Source organism: Battus philenor, unplaced genomic scaffold (genome assembly GCF_028537555.1).
Source record: "Battus philenor isolate CCGP_79_NKW_IND1 unplaced genomic scaffold, ilBatPhil1.0.hap1 SCAF_12, whole genome shotgun sequence".
NCBI classification, from domain to species: domain Eukaryota; kingdom Metazoa; phylum Arthropoda; class Insecta; order Lepidoptera; family Papilionidae; genus Battus; species Battus philenor.
The window spans coordinates 1,230,351-1,255,764 of record NW_027181674.1 but is presented as its reverse complement, the minus strand read 5'-3'; the positions used below and the strand labels follow the sequence as shown (position 1 = coordinate 1,255,764).

Below are 25,414 nucleotides of genomic sequence, written 5' to 3'. Positions count from 1 at the left end.
TAAGAAACAATGCCCACTGCGTGGCATAGGTCTCCCTCAAATATATAGATATACAATAATTGCACCATCGTGGCGATCTCGACCTCTCTCTCTCTCGAACTCTCTCTCTCTCTCGACCTCTGGTACCTATCCAGTAATTATTTTCATAATTAGATTAAAGATTTGACATAATTATTATTAATAATTACCTGTCCTTCACCTGCTTAGCGTGGCGTGAAACTTATAAGGTATAGTTTGTGGGAATCCTTTTTAATGAACGCTTCATTAATGCGTTTCAGGGAAAAATTTTAACAAATTTGTTTTTAGCTGACTTTAAATTAGCAAAAGGAATACCTCTACCAAATTTCAAGTCTCTAGGTTATATAGTTTCAGAGATATCTTGATGAGTTAGTCGACGTATCAGCCTATATACACCTGCAACGAATCGGGTTTCCCTATTGTTATCTATGGGGGATATACCGCTATCGCCACACTTATCGGGCGGGTTGGCGATCGCAGTGTGGTATTATGGTATGCAGAGGATACCTCTGTCCATCCCCTGGAAGCTTGTTTATGAGCAGTGACAATCCTACATAATTAACACACAAAGTGTATTACCTAAGATTGTATACCGGGAATTGAATCTGCGACCTACAATTGCCATTCTCAATCTTTTATCGTTAGGCAACCATTGCTTCCATCATTAATTGTTGCTAAAAAGCATTATATAAATAAAATATAATTTGTCATGATTTGTTGAGAGTCAACTATCATATAAAGGTTAAGAAAGAGATATATAAGAGAAATATATACCTGATACATAAAAGGCATAGATAACAGGTTAGATCAGTGATTCCCAAAGTGGTCTATATCGACCCTTAGGGTCTATGACAACCTGCAAGGGGTTTTTTAATGTTACGTATATTTTACATAACAGATACAAAATTTTAATTTGAGTAGTTTTAATTTAAATTCAGTTAATAAAATGTATAAATTAACATGTGTTTTTACTTTAAGTTTTTTAACACTAAACTTCACTACAGTTAGAAATTTACAGGAAATCAATATCAGGTAAGTAGGGGGTCTACACAACACGGAAAAACATGGCAAGGTGTCTACGACACAAAAAAGTTTGGGGAACTCTGGATTAAATATAGAATGTCAGACGAGAGCGGATGCGAGGTTCAAATCAGACTCCAAGAGGGAATTCCGCAAACACAATCGTTGTGTCGAAGGTTATCACACAGAGACTTTGCCGACGGCTATCGATTAGTAGAAAATTCTCGGTATTTTTGCAATCTAGACAAAATTATCAATTCGGAATAATGATCCGAATATTTTTAAAAGTATAACAAAATTAATGCTAATATTTAAAATTGAAAAAAAACAGTGGTGTATATATAATTACCACCAGGGAAGAAGAAAAGTATGTTATACGTTACACAACCACACTTACATACATACACACACACACACACACATATATGTGTATATATGTATATATATATGTGTGTACACATGTAGTTTGTTTTTTAAGTCACGCTAACTTAATTTTGAAATTTGTTAATAATTAGTTTATACATAAACATAAATATATATATATATATATATATATACATATATAAAACAAACTTCATGTGTACACACACATACATATATATATATATATATGTATATATATATGTATGTGTGTGTACACATGAAGTTTGTTTTTTAAGTCAATGTGTTAATAATAAGTTGTTCATAAATCAGTTTTTATTTATAATTAAATCAGATTCAATAAACGGTTTTCCGTTGCTTTTTCGTCCTGTGAGTTTCTTTTGAGAGCTAATTTCACCTATTACGCTACAGTTGACTAAATATCAAAGTGAAAAGCCTCCGTGAAAGGCCGGAGGCTTTTGTGTTAAAAATTGTTGACTATTTTCTAGGCAAGTGTGGTATGACAAAACACTGCAATTTCATATCTATTGATTACTTTGTAATAAATATAATAAGTTCACGTTCACTAAACGAAAACTTATTACACTTCTATTATTAAGATATATTCCATCATTAGAATTAATGTATCTTATCTTTATTAAGAATATTGTAAAAGCGATAAATCTATCACGGGCACTCACTGCGCAAACGCAGTTTTAAATTGTAAAACGCCGTACTTAGTTTCTATCAAATTAGGCTGTTCTATTTCTTATAACTTACTCAGCTGCTGACTTTAAATGAACCTGTTTGATTATAATATATATAAATGAAATAAATGTTATTTGGACAGTACAAAGTTATCAGGAATAGATTATTATATCAGCCGATAGATGCCCACTGTGGGGCATAGGCTTGCCCCAAAGATATCTATCTATCTATGGGGGATAGACCATAATCGCCACTAATACAAATTAGCGATCGCATGGTGTTATTATGGTATATTTAGAACGTTACTGCCCATCATCTGAAGGCTTATTTATGAGTAAAGGCAATTCTGTATAATTTATGCAAAAGGTGTGAATTATATAAGGTTGTACCACAGGAATGGAACCAGAGAAGTGTAATCGCAAGTCTTAGTTCACAGGGCTACCACGATGTCCGGTTTTTCATCACCCGTCTGCAGCGAATTGTCTCTACCTGAACTATATCACCTGTTCATCAAGTATGGAATCTACCTAAGTACCGTCTACCATCTCGTGGATTTCACTCAAGAATATTTCTTCATACTTCTAAGGTGAACCCAGAAATTCCATATTTAATTGGCCCAATGAAGCATTTTTTTAAGCGATTTAACATAATTGCTTTACTATAGCCACCCAAAGGTGTGAATTATATAAGATTGTACCACAGGAATGGAACCAGAGAACTGCAATCGCAAGTTTTAGTCCGCAGGGCTACCACGATGTCCAGTTTTTCATCACCCGTCTGCAGCGAATTGTCTCTACCTGAACTATATCACCTGTTCATCTAGTATAGAGTCTACCTAAGTACCGTCTACCATCTCGTGGATTTCACTCAAGAACATTTCTTCATACTTCTAAGGTGAACCCAGAAATTCCATATTTAATTGGCCCAATGAAGCATTTTACTTTTGAGCGATTTAACATAATTGCTCTACTGTAGCCATCCAAAGGTGTGAATTATATAAGGTTGTACCACAGGAATGGAACCAGAGAACTGCAATCGCAAGTTTTAGTTTACAGGGCAACCACGATGTCCAGTTTTTCATCACCCGTCTGCATCGAATTGTCTCTACCTGAACTATATCACCGGTTCATCTAGTATAGAGTCTACCTAAGTACCGTCTACCATCTCGTGGTTTTAATTCAAGATCATTTCTTCATACACCTATCCCCCGATTTACGCGGTAGATACGTTCCTGAGAAAAACGTGTAAATCGAAAATAAAAATTTTCAAGTCAAAACCGTGTAAATCGAAAAGCTTGCAAAAAAATGCATAATATTGCTATTTAACAGTTGTGATTTTTTTCAATATTTTTTGGTGTACACTGAAATAAAATGCATTGACAAGTTAAAATATTTAACACATTACGGAAACACTGTTATTTTATTTAATTGCAATACATTTAACAGTAGAACCAAAAATAAAAGCAAAGTTGTTTTATTAACCTTTATCACTGTCAGAAATTACTGTCATTCTTTTTTTCGGAATTGAAGGTTCGAATTCACTTTCATCACTCGAAGTTATTTGTGCCGATTCGATGTTCGAAGTAGAAATATTTACATTATGAGAGATGGTAATAAAATCGGTTATTAAAACAAACAAAAAAAACTTATTTGGAAAACCGTGTAAAAACGAAAACGTGTAAAACAAGTATCGTGTAAATCGAGGGATAGGTGTGCTTCTAAGGTGAACCCAGAAATTCCATATTTAATTGGCCCAATGAAGCATTTTACTTTAGAGCGATGTTTAATATAATTGCTCTACTATAGCCCCCCAGTAGGGGGGGTTTACTACTGTGTCTACCTACCCCTGGTCACCACTTCGGCCCTTTCGGTAGCATGAGCGATATGCTCCGTCCACTTCAGATACAGATAATAAAAAATAATAAATTTAATTAGTACAGTAATACACCGCTTTACGCGACCCCGTTATACGCGGTTTCACTATAACGCGAATTGCAAATTTCGCGCTCAAATGCCTCGAACGCGAAAGAGTGCGTATAAATATAATGTAGTCATCAACTTCTCTATGGTGTCTTGACCATCTGTCAAACAATTAAAAACAGTGTTGGGTGTTATGAACGTATTTTACAAGAACGTAAACAAAACGTTACCCAAATGACAATAGATGTATTTTTCCGTGAAACGTAAAACAAAGAGTACGAGTATGTATTGCATAAAGTGTTCCTAGAATTAAAGTGATTGATTAAAATGATTTGTATTTTTTTGTAATAATTAGTTTTTAGTAAAGCGATTTTTTTTGGAACGTATCCCTCGCGTAAAGCGGGGTTATTACTGTACTCAAAAGTTAAAAAAAAATTTCTCTAGCTCTATTATTATTTATTTATTTATTATTAATAAAACCATCAAATAAATTATCGGTGATAGTGCGTTTGGTTAACATAAGTGTATATCTGCAGCCGGTTCTGGATTCTATTTCCGTTGTTCCCGGATCTAATGACTCCAGCGCTCCCCCTTTGTTAAATACGATCTTAAAATAAACTCGCCGTAGAGAATCCAGATCTGCTAATGATTTTTTTATTTAAAAAAAACTACTGTTATTATTTTTAATGACTATTATTCGTTCCGTAGTGAATTTATTTCACTAATGATTGCTATCAATTTCGATTTTTTATGTTTTCGTTAAGGCATGTTAAATTATAATTGTAACACTTTTGTAGACAACTGTACAAAGTCTTCACTACGTGAAACTTTCGGACTCAACCGCCATCGGTTGCACGATGTGCCTTATCTACTGCCATTTCAGACAAGAAATTCTTCAAACTACATCGGTGATATTAGTTCTTTTGAATCTCCTCATTCCTGGTTTGATTTCGCAGCAAAACTTGACCTGCATTGTTATAAGGGCCATCGTGAGTGACCACGCGCTCATAAATATTTAATGGAATCAGGCGTTACCTTGCGGAAGTCCATCCCAAGTAAGAAAAGGACCAATATTTAGCCACTTCCGCACATGCAGCGGTAGTCGTGCAACAAAGTGCACCGCCCGCCAGCCTGCTGATAAATGCGCACGCGGCAAACAATGCGAATTACACAGCTGCCACCGTCAAATTACTCAACACGTGTTTCACCCCTCCACGGGGCATCTTCAGGAGCTATGTTACACCGACTAGTGCCAAACACAAAAAAGACTTGCATTTATCAGCGGGCTGGAGGGCGGTGCACTTTGTTGCACGACTACCACTGCATGTGCGGAAGTGGCTAAATATTGTTCCTTTTCTTACGCGCTCATTAGGTTTGTCATGACAGCCCCGAATTATCATTGTTATAGTAAAACATTTTTATATACAATAATTTACATAAAACATGACCGTATTCCAATAAATAACTTCGAAAGATCAGTATGAACTGTCTTTATTTATAGAATAATAATATAACTGAGCTGCAAGAGATAAATATATAACATTTGGTACAGTACCCGGCTATAAATATTGCACATCGGCCTTTGGAAAGAGACAATCGGCTAATTTCGGCTTCGTAGAGCATGATCTCTGTCCCACACTACCTATGTGACGTTGTGTCAGTCGTTGTTTTCGTGCGACAGAGATAACGATCTACGAAGACGAAATTAGCCGATTGTCTCTTTCCAAAGGTCGATGTGCAGTATTTATCGCCGGGTGCTGTACCTACAAGGCGGTAGACAGATATCATAGGTTAATTTTTTAATTATACGAGATATAGACATATGTCATGTATTTTTTTTGGAAAATTTACAAATATTTACTTACTCATCAAGATATCTTTGACACCATAAGTCTTGGATACTTGAAATTTACAAAGATCATTGCTTTTTGTCTTGTATAAGTCAGCTTAGAAAGGATTTCACAAAATTTCACCCGCAAGTGAGGTTAAAAGGAAAAGTCATTAGAAAAATGCATAACTTTAAACAAGATTTTATCTATAGCTATATATATATATATATATATATATATATATATATATATATATATATACAGTATGATTAATTATAAGTGTAAGAACTTTAAATAGGTGAATTTATTTCAACTTTTGACATATTCAATACTTACAGAAATAATAAATAATGTAATGGTGATATAGTAAGAAAATCTTTTATGAAATTATTTATTATCTATCTTTATATCCTACAGAATTTATATTGCAAGAAGGTATTGATCTGTCGTTTTGCAATAAATAATGTGAAATAATTTAAAATATCTCATAGTGATCACTTTATACGGGGTGTTTGTAAATAGGGTTAAAAGGTTTAAATATTTTTGGTCATAATCGTGCTGTATAAAGACTGCCTTTAAAACTTTTACAATAATCAATCATCCTGTATAATTATTACTCCACAATACTATGCTTAAGATATATGATAATGTATTTACATTTACATAAATTTTAATATATTCAAATTGAAAATAATACAGTAAAATATCAAACAGTGTCATTACATAAATAAACATTGCAATTATTATCCGCTTATATTAGATTTATAATGTCGACAGTTTCAAGTAATATTAACACACCGTAATTGGCTGATTAAAGCGAATGGTGGCGCCAGGCCTTATTGGATTATATGTTAGGGTGTTGTTACACTAGTTCGATGATTTTACAATCAAATAAACTGTTTTAAATTTACCTACCTAATTTGTTACATTTGTTTAAAAAGATCAGATAAAAGGCTTTATTAAATTACACCCGGAACAGTCGTTGAAAGCCTTTAAAGATGTACTTTTTCAAATTATTACAGAAGTATATTTTGATGTTTAGTATAAAGTGAGCGCTTGATTTTAGTTTAATAATTAAAAGTATAAAGTGAAATATGTAAATATTATTTAAAATAAATCATTTAGTTCCGCTATATTACCGAAGTTCTCAGACTATAAAAAAGTAATTTTAATTAATTAACATGTGATTAATCTTTTTATTTATTCGTGAAATAAAATAAAAAATGTAACATAAATCTATCATTTTTATTTCAGCCGTAAGATGTTCACTGCTAGATATATGTCTACCATATAGTTTACCAATAAGAACGGTTACCATAAATGATCATTTATCCTTGCGAATGGTCGTTCTACACTTGCTGATCCGTGGTCACTGATCTAGAACTTCAAAACTTCAGCGGACATCTTTTCACTTCCACTTTTATCTATTAGTTTATATATTCCCTTTTTTTGTAAAGAAACTCCAAACATATACATATATACACCTCCCCGTGACACATATATCGAAATGCACAGAGTAAATAGAATTTAATGAGTATATTTTATTACTGTTTTAGATATTTTATTACTGTACTAGATATTTTATTACTGTACTAGATATTTTATTATTGGACATAACATTGTTCCAGTTCGAAGAGCGATGTACTAAATTCACTAAGTAAAATTATATGTATCTAGGTAAAGAAAGACGGTATGTCTTTTTAAGGTATTAACAATATTTGTACTGGAATACTTCTATTGGAAAGCGAGGATGTGGTTCAAGATGTAGGATGCAGACTGAGCCACTCTGACCCTAAAGAGAACTGGGTTAACCTTTCCAAGGCTGTTATGTAGCATCGATAAAATATAATTGAATTATAGCATCTTGCGATTCTAGAATATGTTTCATTCATTCGTGATTCAAACATTTTAGTAACAAAAATCTTTTCTGTTTTATAATTTTCCGCAAAAAGAAGTATAACACCATGTCGAGTATCACTCGACAGTAGAGCTTGTGGAACAAAATCAGTGTCGAGTGACACTCGACATTGGAGTGGAAAGGGTTAAGTTTCTCAGGAAATAAGGAAGCCTGATTGTTCCAGTCCGATGACCTTTGTCCTAATGGGGGCCATCAGACGTGCAATTCTTCTAGCTACGACTGTGACCTTGGTTATTTTTCGAATCTCCTTTAACTAAATAAATAAGAATATAGATGGATAGATATAATTTTTACAATTTCACCGAGTTCGAACAAATTACATTGAAGTGTTCGATAGAAAATTTGAATCTAATTCACGGACCCTTCCCCTCCGAGAACTCAGTACCGATCTTCTTCTTCTTCTTCCTTCCCTTTTCCCTTTATTTGGGGTCGGGTCTCCTTATCAATTTGCGCCAGGCCACTCTATCCTGGGTTGTCTCTGCATCAAGTTGAAGGGTTTCCAGTTCCTTTCTGATATTAGACCACCACGTAGCTTTTGGATGCCCTCTCCCTCTTGGGAATTCTGGGAGGCTTAAGGCAGTTTTTACCACGTGGTCATCTGGTTTCCGTTGAATGTGGCCATACCATCGTAATCTTTTTTCCTGTAATTTGCTGGGGATCGGAGCTACCTTAAACGAACCTCTGATATATTCGTTCCTATGAAGCTCTAAAAGTCTTAAGGCTAACAGCATTAACATCTTCAGAAACAATAGAATAGATAGAAAATTTGATTTAAATACAATACCTCACTTTGCGTCGTGGTTACGTTCCAAAAAAAACACGACGCAAATTGAAACGCCGCAAAGTGAATTAAGATTTTCTATAGCAAACCATGTAAAGATCGAAGATAGGTTCCGGGGTTACGAAAATACTAATTTTACAAAAGAAAATTGAAAAAAGTAAACATTAAAAGAAACAAAAATAATATAACTCTGCTAAAAAATAAATTGAAAAAATATTTTCCTTTTTTGTTACCATAAACAACAAGTAAAATTATATATAAATTTATTATTCTCTTTAAAAAAAAGCACAATACACTACATTACAACACACTAGGTAATTGAAACTGAACTCTAAAATTATCAAAACAAAGTGAAAATAAATCTGTATTCAAATTACGTTGTTTTTTTGTTAGAAAGGGAATCCCAGTTTTGATGGCATGGCGCTATTAGAAACAAGTGTTGCTATCTTTTAGAAAAAAAGAAAATAAAAAAAAATTAAAGACTCAAACCCAAAACAACGCAACCTCGAAAATCTAACGACGCACAGTGAAAATTAGTACTAATTAAACAGCGACGCAATTTCGAAAAAAAAAAAACGCAAAACGAAACGACGCAAAGCGAGGTATTGGTGTACATAGTTAAGAGTGTTTTTAGTAATGCCGATACTAATATTATAGAACGTCTTGAAGATATAAAGAGATGATGTCATCGAACAGATGTCCAGCATACATTCGCCAAGAAAGCGGGAGCACGTCTCGTCTCGTTTAAATGACCGAGTTAAATTTAACTGTACTATCTAACGCCGAAATTTAACTGCCGTACGTACGACGTTAATTGCTGATGCCACTAGATGCATGTTAACTATAGTTGTGACAGTTTAACATAATTTATGTTTTGTTTGAAGAATATTATATTTTATAGGTTTAAGTGCATCTTTCTTGCTATCATAGAGCTTATTTATGTATACAAGATTAAAATTTATAACTTTACATATATTAAATCAGAGTGCCCCAAACTTTTTTGTGCGGTAGACCCCTTGCCATGTTTTTCCGTGTTGTGTAGACCCCCTACTTACCTGATATTGATTTCCTGTAAATTTCTAACTGTAGTGAAGTTTAGTGTTGAAAACTTTAAGTAAAAAATAAGAAAATTAAAAAAAAAATAAAAACTCGAACCCAAAACAACGCAACCTCGAAAATCTAACGACGCACAGTGAAAATTAGTACTAATTAAGCAGCGACGCAACTTCGAAAAAAAACGCAAAACGAAACGACGCAAAGCGAGGTATTGGTGTACATATTTAATATGCATCATAATTAAAAATCATATATGAAATATAATGACACATGATAATTACCAAATTAAAAAAAAAACAATTCTTCATGAGTCTGAAAGTATGTAAATAAAAAAATTCCACGAGATATCTAAGACCATCTCTTTCTTAGTTATATAACTAAAATTAAAAGTATATCTTTAAATAAATCTCATTATAGCATTCAAAGATTTTTATTTGAGCAATTCTTTGACTTGTTTAAATGAAAATTTTTATTTACAAGAGCAAACGTTGAGTTTTAGCTGGCTCTTATGAACAAATCTGCGTTCCGTTAGCTTACTTAATATAATAGTAAAATAATCGACCGTATAAAAGCGCATGCCAACATGAATAAAGATATTTTTAATTTGTAAAACGTACGATAGATCCCTTATAGGTGTCTAGCCGTCAGCCCCGACCGGCTCGTTAGCGCGATTCGTCTTTTGCTGTCAGCGCTCTCCTGTGTCTTGGATATACGGGCGGCTATCACATTATTATGATCTCTATGTATCTTATATTCATCTTTTTTCATATCCATTGTAAATTTTTTATTATTATTATAGCTAGAGTTTCCAAGTGGACAATATAGGCCATTAGCCAAACGGCGCCTTGTCGGAATCCTTTAAGACATAATTAACTAACGCAATACGCAGTTAAGGAAGTAATAAAAACCAATAATATCGATCTAACTGCCATGTTTCCTGGCTGAGATGTAATTGTAAATACAATAGGCTGTAATAACAGATACACTATTAAAATCAATTTATTATATCTGCGACTAGATTAAATTTATTATCTTCTACAGTACTTATCTGTGTTTTTAATCTTTTGTGTACGTTTAAGAGAATATAAGTGTATTTCAATTTGATAGAAATTTGAAGCAAACTAACTCTACCATAGCGGGATCGTTTAATTCAACTATGCTTCCATACTCTCCTCTTTTTTTGGATCGGAATATCACTACTGCCTAAATTGGTAAATGAAGATTTCTCAGGTTTGAGATGACAGGACGCCTAGACTAGGACCATTTTTAAAGTAACGAAGCTGTAGCGCTATCTAGGTAGACCCTGAGTTCTTAGATCGTTTTCGTGGACGTTCCATGGAGTGACTGAATCCAAGAGTCTCCATGAAGAGACCTAGGCGTAGGCTCATTGATAACACTTGCTTAGAATTCTGACACATGAGCGCCCGAGAAAGCTGTACCTCCGCTTGCCAGCTGTAGCCTGGGTAATATCACTACTGCCACTTCGGAAAGCGTTAGCACTGAGAAGTTGCGGAAGAAACTCCAGAAACTCTTGACTGGCATCCTCTGTGATGTGCGATCCAACCTCATCTCCGTAGACATCATTTGATTATTGAAGTTGCAACGAACGTTGCAACCTCAAACAGGAATTTGTGTTTTTGTAATAATCTTTAATATAGTAAGAGTACCAAACACAGAGTCTCTGCTTTTGAGTCTCAAAGACCACAGAGTCTTGGCACTAATCAGTGTAACATAACTCCTGAAGATGGCCCGTGGAGGGGGGAAACACGCGTTGAGTGGTTTAACGGTGGTAGTTGTGTAATTCGCATTGTTTGTCGCATACGCATTTATCAGCGGGCTGGCGGGCGGTGCACTTTGTTGTACGACTACCACTGCATGTGCAGAAGTGGCTAAATTTTGGTCCTTTTCTTACTTAGGATGGACTTCCGCGAGGTAACACCTGATTCCATTAAATATTTATACTTTAATAAACATAATCATTAAAAATCCAATGTCAAATATAACTTTAAAAGTGTTTTATTCATGTGTAAATATACATATGTACTGTATATTCAAACCTGCTGAAAATATAACTGCTAAAATAAATAATGTTGAAGTACGATCGCAGGTTCAAACCCGAGATATAGCCTTATGTAATTCACAATTTGTTTTTGTTGCATTAATTATATAGGGTTGCCACTGCTCACAAAGAAATTTCCAAAGACATAGACAACTGCGCCCTCTGCGTAATAACACCACAGTGCAATCGACAACCCGTCTGGCAAGAGTGGCGCTTATGTCATATTACACTATAGATATGTTTGGAGAAAGCTTATGCCATGCAATAGGTCGTATGACAATTAAATAAGAAAAAGCGCTTATCAAAATTTTGATTACTACATATTAAAATTAATTATTATTTACTATTTGTCCCTGCAAATGTTTGTACTGCTAGAAGCTAGTAGCCTGTTGGATTAATAGGAAAAAAATAAGGTAACATATTCTACAGTTATAGCTTTATACAGGATGATGTATCTATTTACCCCTACTTTCTGTGTAATAAAATAAATAATATCTACTCATTTCATAACAATATTTATTGGATTTCATATATTATTTGCTAACAAGTCAATATAACAACTGAGGTAAGTAAAAATATAACTAGTATTTTTTTTATTAATAATACCGATTTTAATACCGGTATACCGGTATTTCAAATTTTAAGTATCAAACACCCGTATTTTTTATACTTTTTAGTTCGGTATTGTAAGCCCTATCTATGACGTCGCTCAATTTAACTAACGGGCATTTTATATTACTTCTCTTGCATTAATAATAATTTTTAATATACGAAGAAAAAATTTTAACCTATTTGAAAATATACATCTTAAACCAACCCACCTCAACCCCCTTGTGGGGTTAGTGAGGTCTCTATGGCCTTGCTAATCAAAGAAGCAAAACCAAAGTTCTTAAAAATGTGCACAACTATTGCAAAAATGGTAATAAAAAGAAACAAGAGTTGACAGAAAATTAAAAAATTGTAAATAAAAGTGTAAAATTCAAATGTTTATATGATAAATGCGCTAAATATGGTGAATGAACCTTTTATGTTAATAGCTAATCAACCCTTATACCAGTGGTGGGCAAGCTATTGTTGGAGCCATTGTTCTAAATTTAAAAATTCAATACAAATTAAAAACAAATTTATATTTATTGAAATTATACGACTAAAGTACAAAATATGTGTATCGAAGTTAGATATATGCACACGTATATAACAGCACTCCTGATAATACTTAAGATGCAAGTTAGTTAATTATGATCAATGTTTAGATTTAGATAATTTTATTGTGGAATAATAATAATAATTATTCACACCAGTAATTTGTTTCGATTTCCCAGCAGCTGACATAGGTTATATAAATTTAAATATTGAAATAATTCGACAATCAATCGGAGCCAAAAGTAATTTAAAATGTAGTTTGCGAGCCGCAGTTTGGACACCTCTGATATATAATGTCACAAATACTCTGTCTCACTATTATGGTTGTCTGGAATAAATTGCCTTGTGTTATATGACCGCCGAAAATCAATCAGAGCCAAAAATATTTGTTCAAAAAGTCGCATGTGGCTTGCGGGCCGCAGTTTTACCACCCCTGTCCTTTCCATTGTTACGTATATCGTGTATTATTTTAAAATAGATTTCTATATATAGTTATGTACGGCATGATTAATCCACATTTTCCCTGTACTTAGCAATTTAATTTTAGTTACGTTAAGATACTATTTTTTCCTATTTATTATATTTGCCTGTTAGGAATATACAGGTTGTTTGAAATTAAGTGTAACAGCTTTTAAGAGGTGAACATATAGCTCATTTTTAAGTAAAAACCTTTACAGTTTTTACACATTTTCCTCTCACTCTAAAATATATTACATTATTTGATTTGCAATTATTGGAACGCGACAAGCCAATAGCTTCTGGCTGTATAAAGTCTGCAAGGATAGAAAGTAAATAATATTTAACTTAAATATATATTAAGCTTTTTTTATTATTAGGATCTATATTCTACAGACATTAGCATCTCGGTGACTTTGTTTTTATAATTACGTTGAAAATTTTTGAATTTTTTTGCTCAAGTTTTTACACTTGTTTACTAAGTCTCTTAATATATTTACTAACTTAAATCCCAAGCTATTTAACACTAAGTTAAAGTCAACTAATTATTATGATTTTTTAAATCATTTAACGACGTCCTAACAATGCAATTACGTGCGATCACTTCATCATCCCTATTGAATTATGCCATCATTAGGTCGTGCGCCAGTATGTGTGGCGGTTGCCGTATTCACGTCGATGAATCTTGCGATCGCATCTTGAGTCTCGTCCGTGTAATACACGCACATGTGTGACGTGATATTGCTACCACATGATGAACACTGTTATACAGCCCGAAGGTGTCTGTTGTTGGACGGTCAGCGATGTCCGCCTCGCTGTTCAGCCCCTGAGCCTCGTGGATGGTGAGCATCCTTGAACCTTTTCTTTTACCAGAGCCTTGGTTAAAGAGAACTTGTGTATCAGCTTGGTGGTGAGTTAGGTACAGGGTGTTTCTATATTTCGGGATATTCTTCACATTGTTACATGCTTTTACTAACTCATATATTGTTTATCTGCAGTCATTGATTTTTGGATAGGGTGTTGTGGGTATTTTTAAACACTCTATATAATAATATTTATGACCTATGTTTATAAAGATTTATTGATGTTTACAGGTTCTTCGGACTTAAAAGACAGGTGAACAATGTACCCTTAAAAAACTGTCTGTACCAAAGTTTCGACTGCAAAGTCACTAATTATTGTATCTATTATTTATTAAACGGAATATATTATCATTCAATAAACAAATATTTAAATGACAGGAATCCTTGGCAGTGATGTCGCTTGATTATTTTGTTTTCATTCAGGCTATATCTAATAAAGTGTATATGTATAAATCTGTGTTAAACTTTTTTAAAAGATGTATTGTTGTGGAGTTTCTTCCTGCTTTTTCTCCACTATAACACCTTGCGAAGCAGAGTAGAGTCAAAAATAAAATAGATTAAATAAATAAATAGATAATAAGTTAACTATTTATAAGAGTTCTTAAATATTTAATGGAATCAGGCGTTACCTTACGGAAGTCCATCCTAAGTAAGAAAAGGACCAATATTTAGCTACTTCCGCACATGCAGTGGTAGTCGTGCAACAAAGTGCATCGCCCGCCAGCCCGCTGATAAATGCGCATGCGGCAAACAATGCGAATTACACAACTGCCACCGTTAAATCACTCAACACGTGTTTCACACCTCCACGGGTCATCTTCAGGTGCCTTTGGACTCTGTGTTTGGCACTAATCGGTGTAACATAACTCCTAAATATTGGTCCTTTTCTTAATAAGAGTTCTGTTAAAAGTTACAATGTTAAATAAATGTATTTTTATCTTTATCTTTACAAAAGGCGCTTAGTCTAAACCTTTACTTAACAGATCGAGTGCTAACTCAGGAACCTTGGTCCAGGCTGTTACATATTTGGAAGGTTGAGCTTTTACAACGGTTAGGTAGACACTTTGCTAAGTAAGTTCAACTGTCACTTAATATGACTTAAGTATTCCGACTCAAAAACCTCTGTAAAGACCGAACTTTAACTTTGTTGGTTGCTATTGCTTAATTAAACATAATGGTTGTCTGGAACAGTCGTTTTTAATAAATATAAACATCGTTTATTCATAATTTGTTGGCCAATTTCATGTGATTTCTTTAATCATTTGTACAATATAGTATATAAATAAATAGATAAATTAAATAAAGTTTAATTATCTGTATGATATTCGCTTACTTTACAGTTGACTCCTTTAAACAGATTGCACAACGAAATATATATACTATACACTATATACATGTCTATATATGTATATATAAATATATTTACGAATTTAACTACATATATATTGAACGCAATTTGTAGCGCTGTGTTTTATTATACAGAGTGATTAGTAATAGACATAAAAGCTATAAAGGTGTGAATGTTTAGATAATGCTGTGAATTAATGTATAGTACACCCTATATGTAAAAAATATATCAAAAATAATAAATAACCTAATTCTAATGTAATAAGAATAAAGATATATCAAAATTATTATTTATTATCTGTTCCTGCAGGCTATACACTGCCAGATGTTATTGGCCAGTCGCAATAAAAAAAATAATTCATTCAGCATACTTCAGAATGATCACTTTGTTTTAGGGGATAACAAATAGGTGTAAAACCTAATAGGATTTTTCCTGACAAGCTATACATTCATACATTTATATTTTTTACCCCTATATTCAATCATCCTGTATAATTGTGTATATTTAATACTTAAGTTGAATTGTACGCATATAGCTTTTATGAAAAATGTGTAGTCGTTTAAATATGGCATTGGAGTATAATTTAAACATGTAAGCACATGTTTTCGAATTTAACTTACGTTTAAATAAAAAATAACTGTTTTAATTAGTGTTTTTAATACAAATAAAAACACGTTATATTTTAATTGGTTAACTTACCTCATCATTCCAGTCAACATCAGCATAATCGTCGCCGGCACGTTCGAACCTATCCTCGTTGGGATGTTCCTTCATCCTCTGAAGTTCCTTTACAACATCTCTGAGCTGATCATCGCTCATGTCTCCCCACAGCTGCATCGTGGATAGAAGCTCTTCATCTTCATCCATCAGCCGGTCCGGTGTGAGGGCGTTTAGTTTTGCAAGCTTCGCATCTAACTTCTCACCGATGCCAGCTGGAGGTTCTGGTGGTGTGAGTGTGAAACGTTCAAGTTTCTCGTAGAGACGGTCGAGACGATTCGCGAGTGACGGAGGCTTTGTAACGAAAGCCATGCAGCCTTGTATGGCTAGCACGAGAAGCGGAAAACGCGTCATGACGCGAACGCGGATCGCCGGCGACTGAATGCGAAGCGTGCCCGACCTGACGCCGGCGCGCCGGGGTAAACGCACCAATCACGGTCTACATCCATGACACGATATAACTTTATTTATTTATTTTAAAACTTTTAGTATAACGGCGAACTTAATATTGAAGGCATTCTTTGCCAGTTAAACGTAAGGCAATGCAGAGATAAATTGATAAATATAAGTCAAACTAGTTAATATTATAAAACACGAAAAAAAAATCAAATCAAATTGATATGGAAGAGAATCACATAAAAACACCTTATATAAATATACTAATGGCTACTACGTAATATAAATATATATATCATAATCAAGTTTATTTATCTACATATACTATTTATATAAATAGTATATGATTAATGATGATAATAATAATATTTATTTTCAAATACATTAATGTTTTCTTTAGTTTTTTTATGAGCGTGCACTAAATGGTTTTTACATGAATTTATAAATATTTTTTTATATTTATTTTCAATTATTATCCTCTAATAGATACTAGCGGATTTACTACAAATAAATAAGTTAATTAATATTTATATTTCCAAAAGAAAATTTTTGAAGTAATAAATATTTTTACATTTAACTCCATCCACTCCTAAATTACAATTAACTTTGCCAAAAATGGTCTATATGTTAAGAAAAGAAATATCATTAATTCATTTGAGAAGAGATAATAGAATTAAAGTTTATTAACATGCACAGTGATATCGCAAGTTCAGATATTTTAGAGGTGACTATATGCAATCATATTTATCATGTGACCTTTCAAGAGATTAAATGACCGGGTCGAATGCACCTGGAGTAAATTATTTTTGCACTTTATACTTCAATTACTCATTTTTAATGTTTTCTCTCTAGTTTGTGTTAAATGTCGGCGCTATTAGGATTGAGGGGCAGAACCATGTACCCCAGGTATTCTCTGCCTGTTGTAAGAGGCGACTAAAAAGACTGGGTGTTCGAGAGTGGGCGTGAATGAGGGCATGGTCCATTCAATGCGAACCAGAGAAGAACAGCAAAAAAGTGGTCTCGTGTTGCTGCGATACAATAAGGATGCTTAGGGAGGCACAGGTTCCTCCCGGGATGTGTCTTGGCACAGTACTGAGGGGCAAATAAGAGTTCCGTATGAGATCCTGTGGCCACTGCAAAGAAACCGAAGGCGACCATCGAGATTTTAGTAAATAGAAATCCCACAAAATCCTGCTATTCCGACAGGGTAATATCAAAAGTAATTGGCCTTTTGCAATGTAATAGCAAAAAATAAAGTGATATAATGATCACTGTATTTAGAGTGATTAGAAATAGATGCAAAAGCTTTAAAAATTTTTGATGTTATATAAAAAAATAAAAGACAATTTTTTTAACAATGAAACTTTTAACAGAACTCTTATCAATTTTGTTTATGTATGACGAAGAACTTAACGCTGAAGACATTCTCTACCAGTAAACCGTTAGGCGGTACAGAGATAAATTAATAAAGGTAAGTGAAACAAGTTAATATCTTAAAATAAAATGAAAAATGTAAAATCTGATTAAGATATGTACATAAAATATGTGCTTATTTCCACTCTTAATCAGAGGTGTATTTTACACCGTATGTGAATATATTAATAGGTACTACATACTGTTATTATATATAAATATACTATAATATAAATTTAAATATCGCGTATCTAGACGCTATTTATATAAATATAATAAATAATAAGCTCGAAGTGTTTTTCGTGTGTACTAGCTACGAACTGAAATTGAAATGTAACTCTTATTGATCGTCAAATTACTATTTATTTATTTTTAATATATTTTATTTTTGACTCTACTATACTTCGCATAGTATTATATTTGTGGATAAGAAACAGGAAGGAACTCTACAACAATACATCTTTTAATAAAGTTTAAAACAGATTTATATATATACACTTAACAGATATAGTCTAAATAAAATCAAAGTAAACGACATCTCTGCCAAGGATTTGTCATTTAAATATATGACTCCAATAAACCTTTTATTATATTCCAGTAAAGTATTGAGGAAGTTTATTGAAAAAGTTTAATTCTATTTATAAATGAATTATCAAATTTTTGCGGTCAAACTTTGGCGAAGTCAGTTTTGTAAATGCACTACACTCCCTATTTTTTGAATTTTAGTATAATTATTATAAACATACAAAGTATTATCATAAATTTAGATTTTAAACATACAGACATTTCTTTGTACATGTTTTTAACTACAAATCATGTTTCAATTAATTATCAATTTACATTACGTTCAAAAGTCTACTAATGGTGCGTTTACCCTACATCTTATCCCATTCTCGTCGTTATAGATACAGGTTATAAATACAGAGCTCTGCGGTTCATTCATACGGACGCCATCACGCGAAGGGTCCCAAATGCAACAAAAACTCGACCGTCATTCACTTTAATGACCACACGACGGGGGTCAACCAACAAACTGTCTGTCCGTTTATAAAAACTACGGATTAATTACGAAAATACTTAGAGAAAAAAATGTTTTTTAATGAACCAAATACATGAGGAACAGATTATAAATGCTTAAAGAAAATATAAATTCGAAATACAAAAGTATATTAGATAAATTACAACCAACATCTCTATATTTATATCAAATACACATCGACAGCAATACATGATATAGTTTTACATTAGTTTCATATATATAACATAGTACATAATTAAATATATTTGCCTATTATAAACTTTAATAAAACTAAAAACTATGTCAAACAAATTATTGTATTTAAATTCTATTTAAGATTTTAACAATATGTTACAGAAATAGATAACGAAAAAAAATTTTTTTTCGACCAAACAGATGATACGAAAACTGTGTTCACAGTGACCATTTGATTTGTCAATTCAGAAAGCACTGAAGAGAATTTTGGTAATTTATAATTGTTATACCAACAAATAAAAAATTTCGCTCAGTTCAGGACTTTAAAAGAAACAAGTGCTGTACTGCCAGAAGCAACTTTCCTATTGCAAAATTAAAAAAAATATTTAACATTTTTAAGAGAGATTGTATAGATAAATAGGTGTATAAACTTTTTGTTGATAAATTATATTCATACCTATATATTCATGTATCAAAAACTATTACACCTATATCTGTTCAATCTTTATAAACACGAATAAATGTTTCACTAAATATTTTTAAAAACTTAAAAGGTGATAGCTTAGTGGTAGGGATGTCACAACTGCGATCGTAAACCGCGGATTCGATTTATAATTTAGGATTGTCACTGTTAACAAACAAGTTTCTAGATCAGAGTTCCCTAAACTTTTTTGTGTCGTAGACTCCTTGCCATGTTTTTTCGTGTTGGGTAGACCCCCTACTTACCTGATATTGATTTCCTGTAAATTTCTAACTGTAGTGAAGTTAAGTGTTAAAAACTTAAAGTAAAAACACATGTTAATTTATACATATATTAGATTTTAACAAGTTCAAAATGTATTGCGACCACAAAGCGAATACCAACATCCTACAACTTACACAATTTTATAAACATACATAATAATTTTTTTACTTCATAGGTACTTTTATAAATAATGTAAATGTTTTGATATTATAAGATAGTATGATGTAAGTAAATAGTCTCAGTGTATGTGTTGAGATCCACTATCGTGGACCCCCATTTTCATTTCATGAACCCCCAAATTTTTTTTCGCTGACGTAGACCCCTTGCAGGTTGTCATAGACCCCTAGGCGTCGATATAGACCACTTTGGGAATAACTGGTCTAGATGATGGGCAGCAGCGACTGCGTACCATAATTTCCCTCCTTCAAACAGTGGCGATTATAGTATATCACCTATATATACTCTGTAAGAAAGCGCAATAACACCAAACGGTAAAATAAATTGTTTTTAATTGACTTTATTACAAATTGCTTCGGAATGTCGAAATCGTATTTGGAATTTATAACATCGTTCCACTTTTAAATGAATTTTAATACAATTATTTACGATTGAAATAAATCGATTACTTTTCTGAATCATTTGAGGAAATTAAATAAATCACTTTTAAAAATTCCAAAAACATTCCTTTGTTTCACATTTTTAGTTTGATCGCAGGTGATTATAAATTGTTTCATCATAATCATCACAACAAAAAGGCGTTTACCAGATTCTTCCAATCAGGCCTTTTGAAGGCTGCGTCTACTTACAAGTTCATCTGTCTACCTTAACAGCTCATCCTATGCAGCGCTTGTCAGTCCGACCTCGTATCAAAATCTGACGCTCATGTAACAGGCACAGGCATACTCCAAAGACATCTTTGGTTAATATACCATAATATGACTCTGTGTTTGGCACTAATCGGTATAACATAACTCCTGAAGATGCCCCGTGGAGGGGTGAAACACGTGTTGAGTAATTTGGCGGTGGCGGTTTTGTGATTCGCATTGTTTGCCGCATATGCATTTATCAGCGGCTGGCGGGCGATGCACTTTGTTGCACGACTACCACTGCATGTGCGGAGGTGGCTGGATGTTGGTCCTTTTCTTACTTAGAATGGACTTCCGCGAGGTAACGCCTGATTCCATTAAATACCATAATCATCACGTTAGTCAAGTGGTTTGGTGATCGCAGTGTTATACTCGTATGCTGCTGCCCATCATATTGAAACTTGTTTGTGAACAATGACAATCCTATATAATTAATGCACGAAGTGTGAATAATATAAGATTATATATAAGAATCGAACTCGTTACCTACTATCGCAAGTGTTAGTGTTTAGCGCTATTTTTTTTTTCGCTGGGTTGACTGGTACAGAATGTGTATAAGGCTAATAATAATGTAATATGTCAATCTAAAATGTATAACAATCTAATATACTTGTGATAGGTAAACGAAAAAAAAATGCTGTAAACAAAACAATCTGGCGATACAAATTATAAGTAACAAATAGTAATAATAGAACCAAAAATCTTCTCTAGATTTGGATTTTTGGAACCAATTTGCACTGGCGTAATCTGCACCGTATGCATATATACATACCGTATGCGTATATATATATATATATATATATATATATATATATATATATGTATGTATGTATGTATTTATGTATAAATATATATATATATCCTTTTAGAATTTACACCTATTTGTTATCCCTCAAAACAAAGTGATCACTCTGAAATAATATGTTCATGAATTTTTTAAATACGACTGGCCGATAACATCTGGCAGTAAATAGCCTGCAGTGACAGATAACAAATAATAATTTATTTTTAATATTTATTTATTCTTACTAAATTAGCATTAGTTTATTTATGAAATATTTTTATATATATATATTTTTCTTTTCATTTAATCGACAATAAAATTCGTAAATACATCTTTATTTTGAATGTAAGTCCATGATATATATTTATATATTTTGCGGTTGTCCAGTAGATTATATATATACTACTACTACTACTCCGCTAGCTCAGTGACCCAAAGTGGGTCTTGGCCTCCGAAGCGAGAGACTTCCACTTCCCTCTATCTTGCGCCATCGTCTGCCATTGGTTGACATTCAATTCGCGCAAGTCTGCCTCAACGCGATCGATCCAGCGATACCTGGGTCTCCCCACTGGTCTTCGACCCCTCGGTTTTTCCAGGTACGCTGCCTTCACGCTCCGATCCGATCCCATTCGCTCCAAGATTATATATTTATATATATAAAATAATTGACAACGTGGTAAGTTTGAAATTTAGGTCATCGTTTATATGTATAGAATAATCATTTAAACTAAGTAATTCACAAAATTTATTGCCGACAACTCAACTAACAAGTTGAGTAACTTAAGGGCAAAGTGCGTCTTAAGTAATAGTTTAGCGAAGTTTCGTATTGACTTGTCAAATGTTGCAATTTGTACCTACTAACTACTAAAAGTCTTAGATAAATGCACATAAGTAAACCGCCACGTAATTTAACACGTTCACTGCGGCTTGAGGCCGATTCAGCCTCATGGTAGACTTTGCACTGGTGCGGCGCGTACAACTCGTGTTTTCTCTCTAGTGCGGCGGCTGTTTACACTCAACCGTATGAGGTATGACAAAGACAAATATAGCTTTCTTTATGTCTGCGAAGCATTGACTCAATATTGTAAAAAAAATGAATGAAACTTGAGGCAGAAAAGGCCTCAACCGAACTACTAGGAAGTTCAGCTTGAGGCTGATTCGACCTCAGCCGCACCAGCTGAAAGTTCTTCAAAATTGGGCCCGCAGTGAACGTGTTAAAACGCGCGTACATTATATGTTATTGTTGTTGGCTCCTGGCCTCTTTGGTTTTTTGACATGACGTTTGTTAAGTCAGTTGGTTTCACTTGTCAAAGCAAATTTATGTTTTATAATGATATGTGTTTTTCTAAAATTTAAAAATAGATTCCTAATATCTGTATTTCAATAAGGTATCCACATTGTTTTTAAAATGTTAAAGCAAATTTATTTATTTCATAAAATATATGATTTAAATATATGTATTTCTTTTAATGAACGTACGGAATTTATTAAAATCAGTTCTTTTCAGAATTTAATTCGAAAATAAGGAACCTTTACACCAAACTTCGAATGTGTAAGCCTATGATTCCGGAATGGAGGTGTACATGATGGTTATTAAAATATAAAAATTTGTGTATGTATATATATATATATATAAATATATATATTCATATTTTTTAATCCAAGAAGATAGTTATGGACTCTTTTACCAAGCCTCACCTACGGATGCCAATCCTGAACGATTGACCTGAAGACAAGGAACAAAATATAAACCACTCGGAGAAAATTCGAGAGAGCTACAAGGATATCAAATTATAAGACAAAATAAGGAACTCAACCATCCGCAAAAAAACGTGTATAACAGATACAATTACCTATCCCACCCTCTAAAGAAAGTGGAACTGGGTAGGTTATGATAACAGGTGGACACAAAGGGTTATCAAATGGACGGGACCACGTGGTATATATATATATATATATATATATATATATCCATGTTTGTTTTTATAATCAGGATTCAACTTTATTCGCTTGACAAAGTTAATATATCAATATAAGGTGATATATACTTGGGACAAAATGTCCGATTTGGTAAGTCCAATTTAGAGAAAGAGATCACTCGAATCCAAATCAAATGGGCAGCGTTCGGAAGGCTTCGGAATCTCCACGTCCAAATTACCTCATAATTAAGTCGAAATCAGTAAAATCATTGTTAAAACCTACATTACATTATCCTTATACGAGAAACAAATCAATTTACAGATTAAACAGTAATCAGTTCAAGAAAACGTCATATCACAGATTAAATATATGTCAAGTACATGTAAGAAGAAATAGTTTATATAAAGGTAGGATAACACGACTCAATCGTGCAAATGGTGCATGTGAACACACCCTTATTTTGTTAAGACTACGAATAAGAAAGGATTGTTCTAAATTTGATTTTAAAATATGAATATCATATAAAAATGATTCTAGAAATTTGAATGACTTAATATTTATTTTAATTATACTTTGTATATATTTTAATGTATTGGAGATATAAATGTAACAGGCATGTTACTTTGCAATTGTCGCACGTGTGAAGAGGTCTTATCCTTAATATTTTCAAGAGAAAACCGGTGATTATTTTCGATTGGTTTGCACATCTCGCGACGTGTATTCAGTTTTATGACTAGCTTTCGCTCGTTATATAAAATGGCGGATTACACATGAATCATTATCGATACAGGTATCATCAGGCCAATCATAACACATGTAGCCTCTCTGATAAAAGAAAAATCGACGAAAGATGACTTCCGGTCATACTGTAGAGAAATAAAAAAAAAAAAAGCAATTCACAAAAACCAAAGCTAAATAAGATTAATAAAAATGTAAATAAAAATAAGTAATAATCATAATAACTCTTAGTAAATTATAAATAAATAAAATTATAAATCTAATGTGCAATAATTGTAAATAAACAAAAATAAAATGATAAAATGCTAATGTGTAACGAGAGAGGAATGGAAGGTCACAGAGCGAAAGAGAATGGAAGAAGAAATGTGGAATGAACACCGAATAAAAGATCATAAGATGCATAAATGAAGAGTAAGAAAATAAAAAAGACTGAAAAATTAAATAAATGTAAACAAAAGTCCTTGTCCCACACCAGATAGGGGGTACGAGAGGCTCCCAATAGGGGGGGGCCATTTAAAAAAAATTATAACACATGGCAGCGAAATATAATCAGTAATAAAGCACCAACTCCACACCACCCAAGTGGCAGAAATGAAGATGCTTTGGATAATGGATAATTGTATAATGATCACACACAGAATTGAGAGTACAGATAATAAACAATAATTAATTTTAATATGCAAGTAAAAATTCTGTAATTGAATGCTTTCTGCCAAACACAGAGCTACATGGAGAAGAAAAGAGAGAGCAGATGGAGCACCAGTACCTACCGAGGCATGACCACTAACATTCTGATACCACCTGGTAGCAGAATGTTCCGCATTTGGAGGGCTCCGGTACGAGACCGAATGCCCGATAGAAAAAAAAATTGAGGAGACCACACTCGCCTCCATTATAATGGAAAAGGATGCAAGAGTCCGTCCTCAAATTCTTTAGGAAAGTTGCACAATCTGTAATTAATAGGAATAAAACATAGTTAAACATAAAACATTGTAAATCTTATTATATATTTAATCTTATTAAGATAGATTTTTTGAAATTAAAAATTTAAAAATCTGGGAAACAAATTGATGTACATGAGAAAACTAAATAAAACTGTGATACTGCAATAGAAAATACAACTGAAGTTTTTAAGGATGGATGA

At 33.0% G+C, this 25,414-nt stretch overlaps 1 protein-coding gene across 1 annotated transcript in view; it reads right to left on the bottom strand.

Annotated features, from left to right (window-relative positions):
* Nucleotides 1-16,556, bottom strand: part of Pvf3 (PDGF- and VEGF-related factor 3) — a 55,110-nt gene extending 38,554 nt beyond the window's left edge. The window contains exon 1 of the mRNA XM_068776649.1: nucleotides 16,178-16,556. Coding sequence (XP_068632750.1) covers nucleotides 16,178-16,549 — 372 coding nt within the window. The 5' untranslated portion in view covers nucleotides 16,550-16,556. The remainder of the gene's footprint in view (nucleotides 1-16,177) is intronic.
* Nucleotides 16,557-25,414: the final 8,858 nt, after the last annotated feature.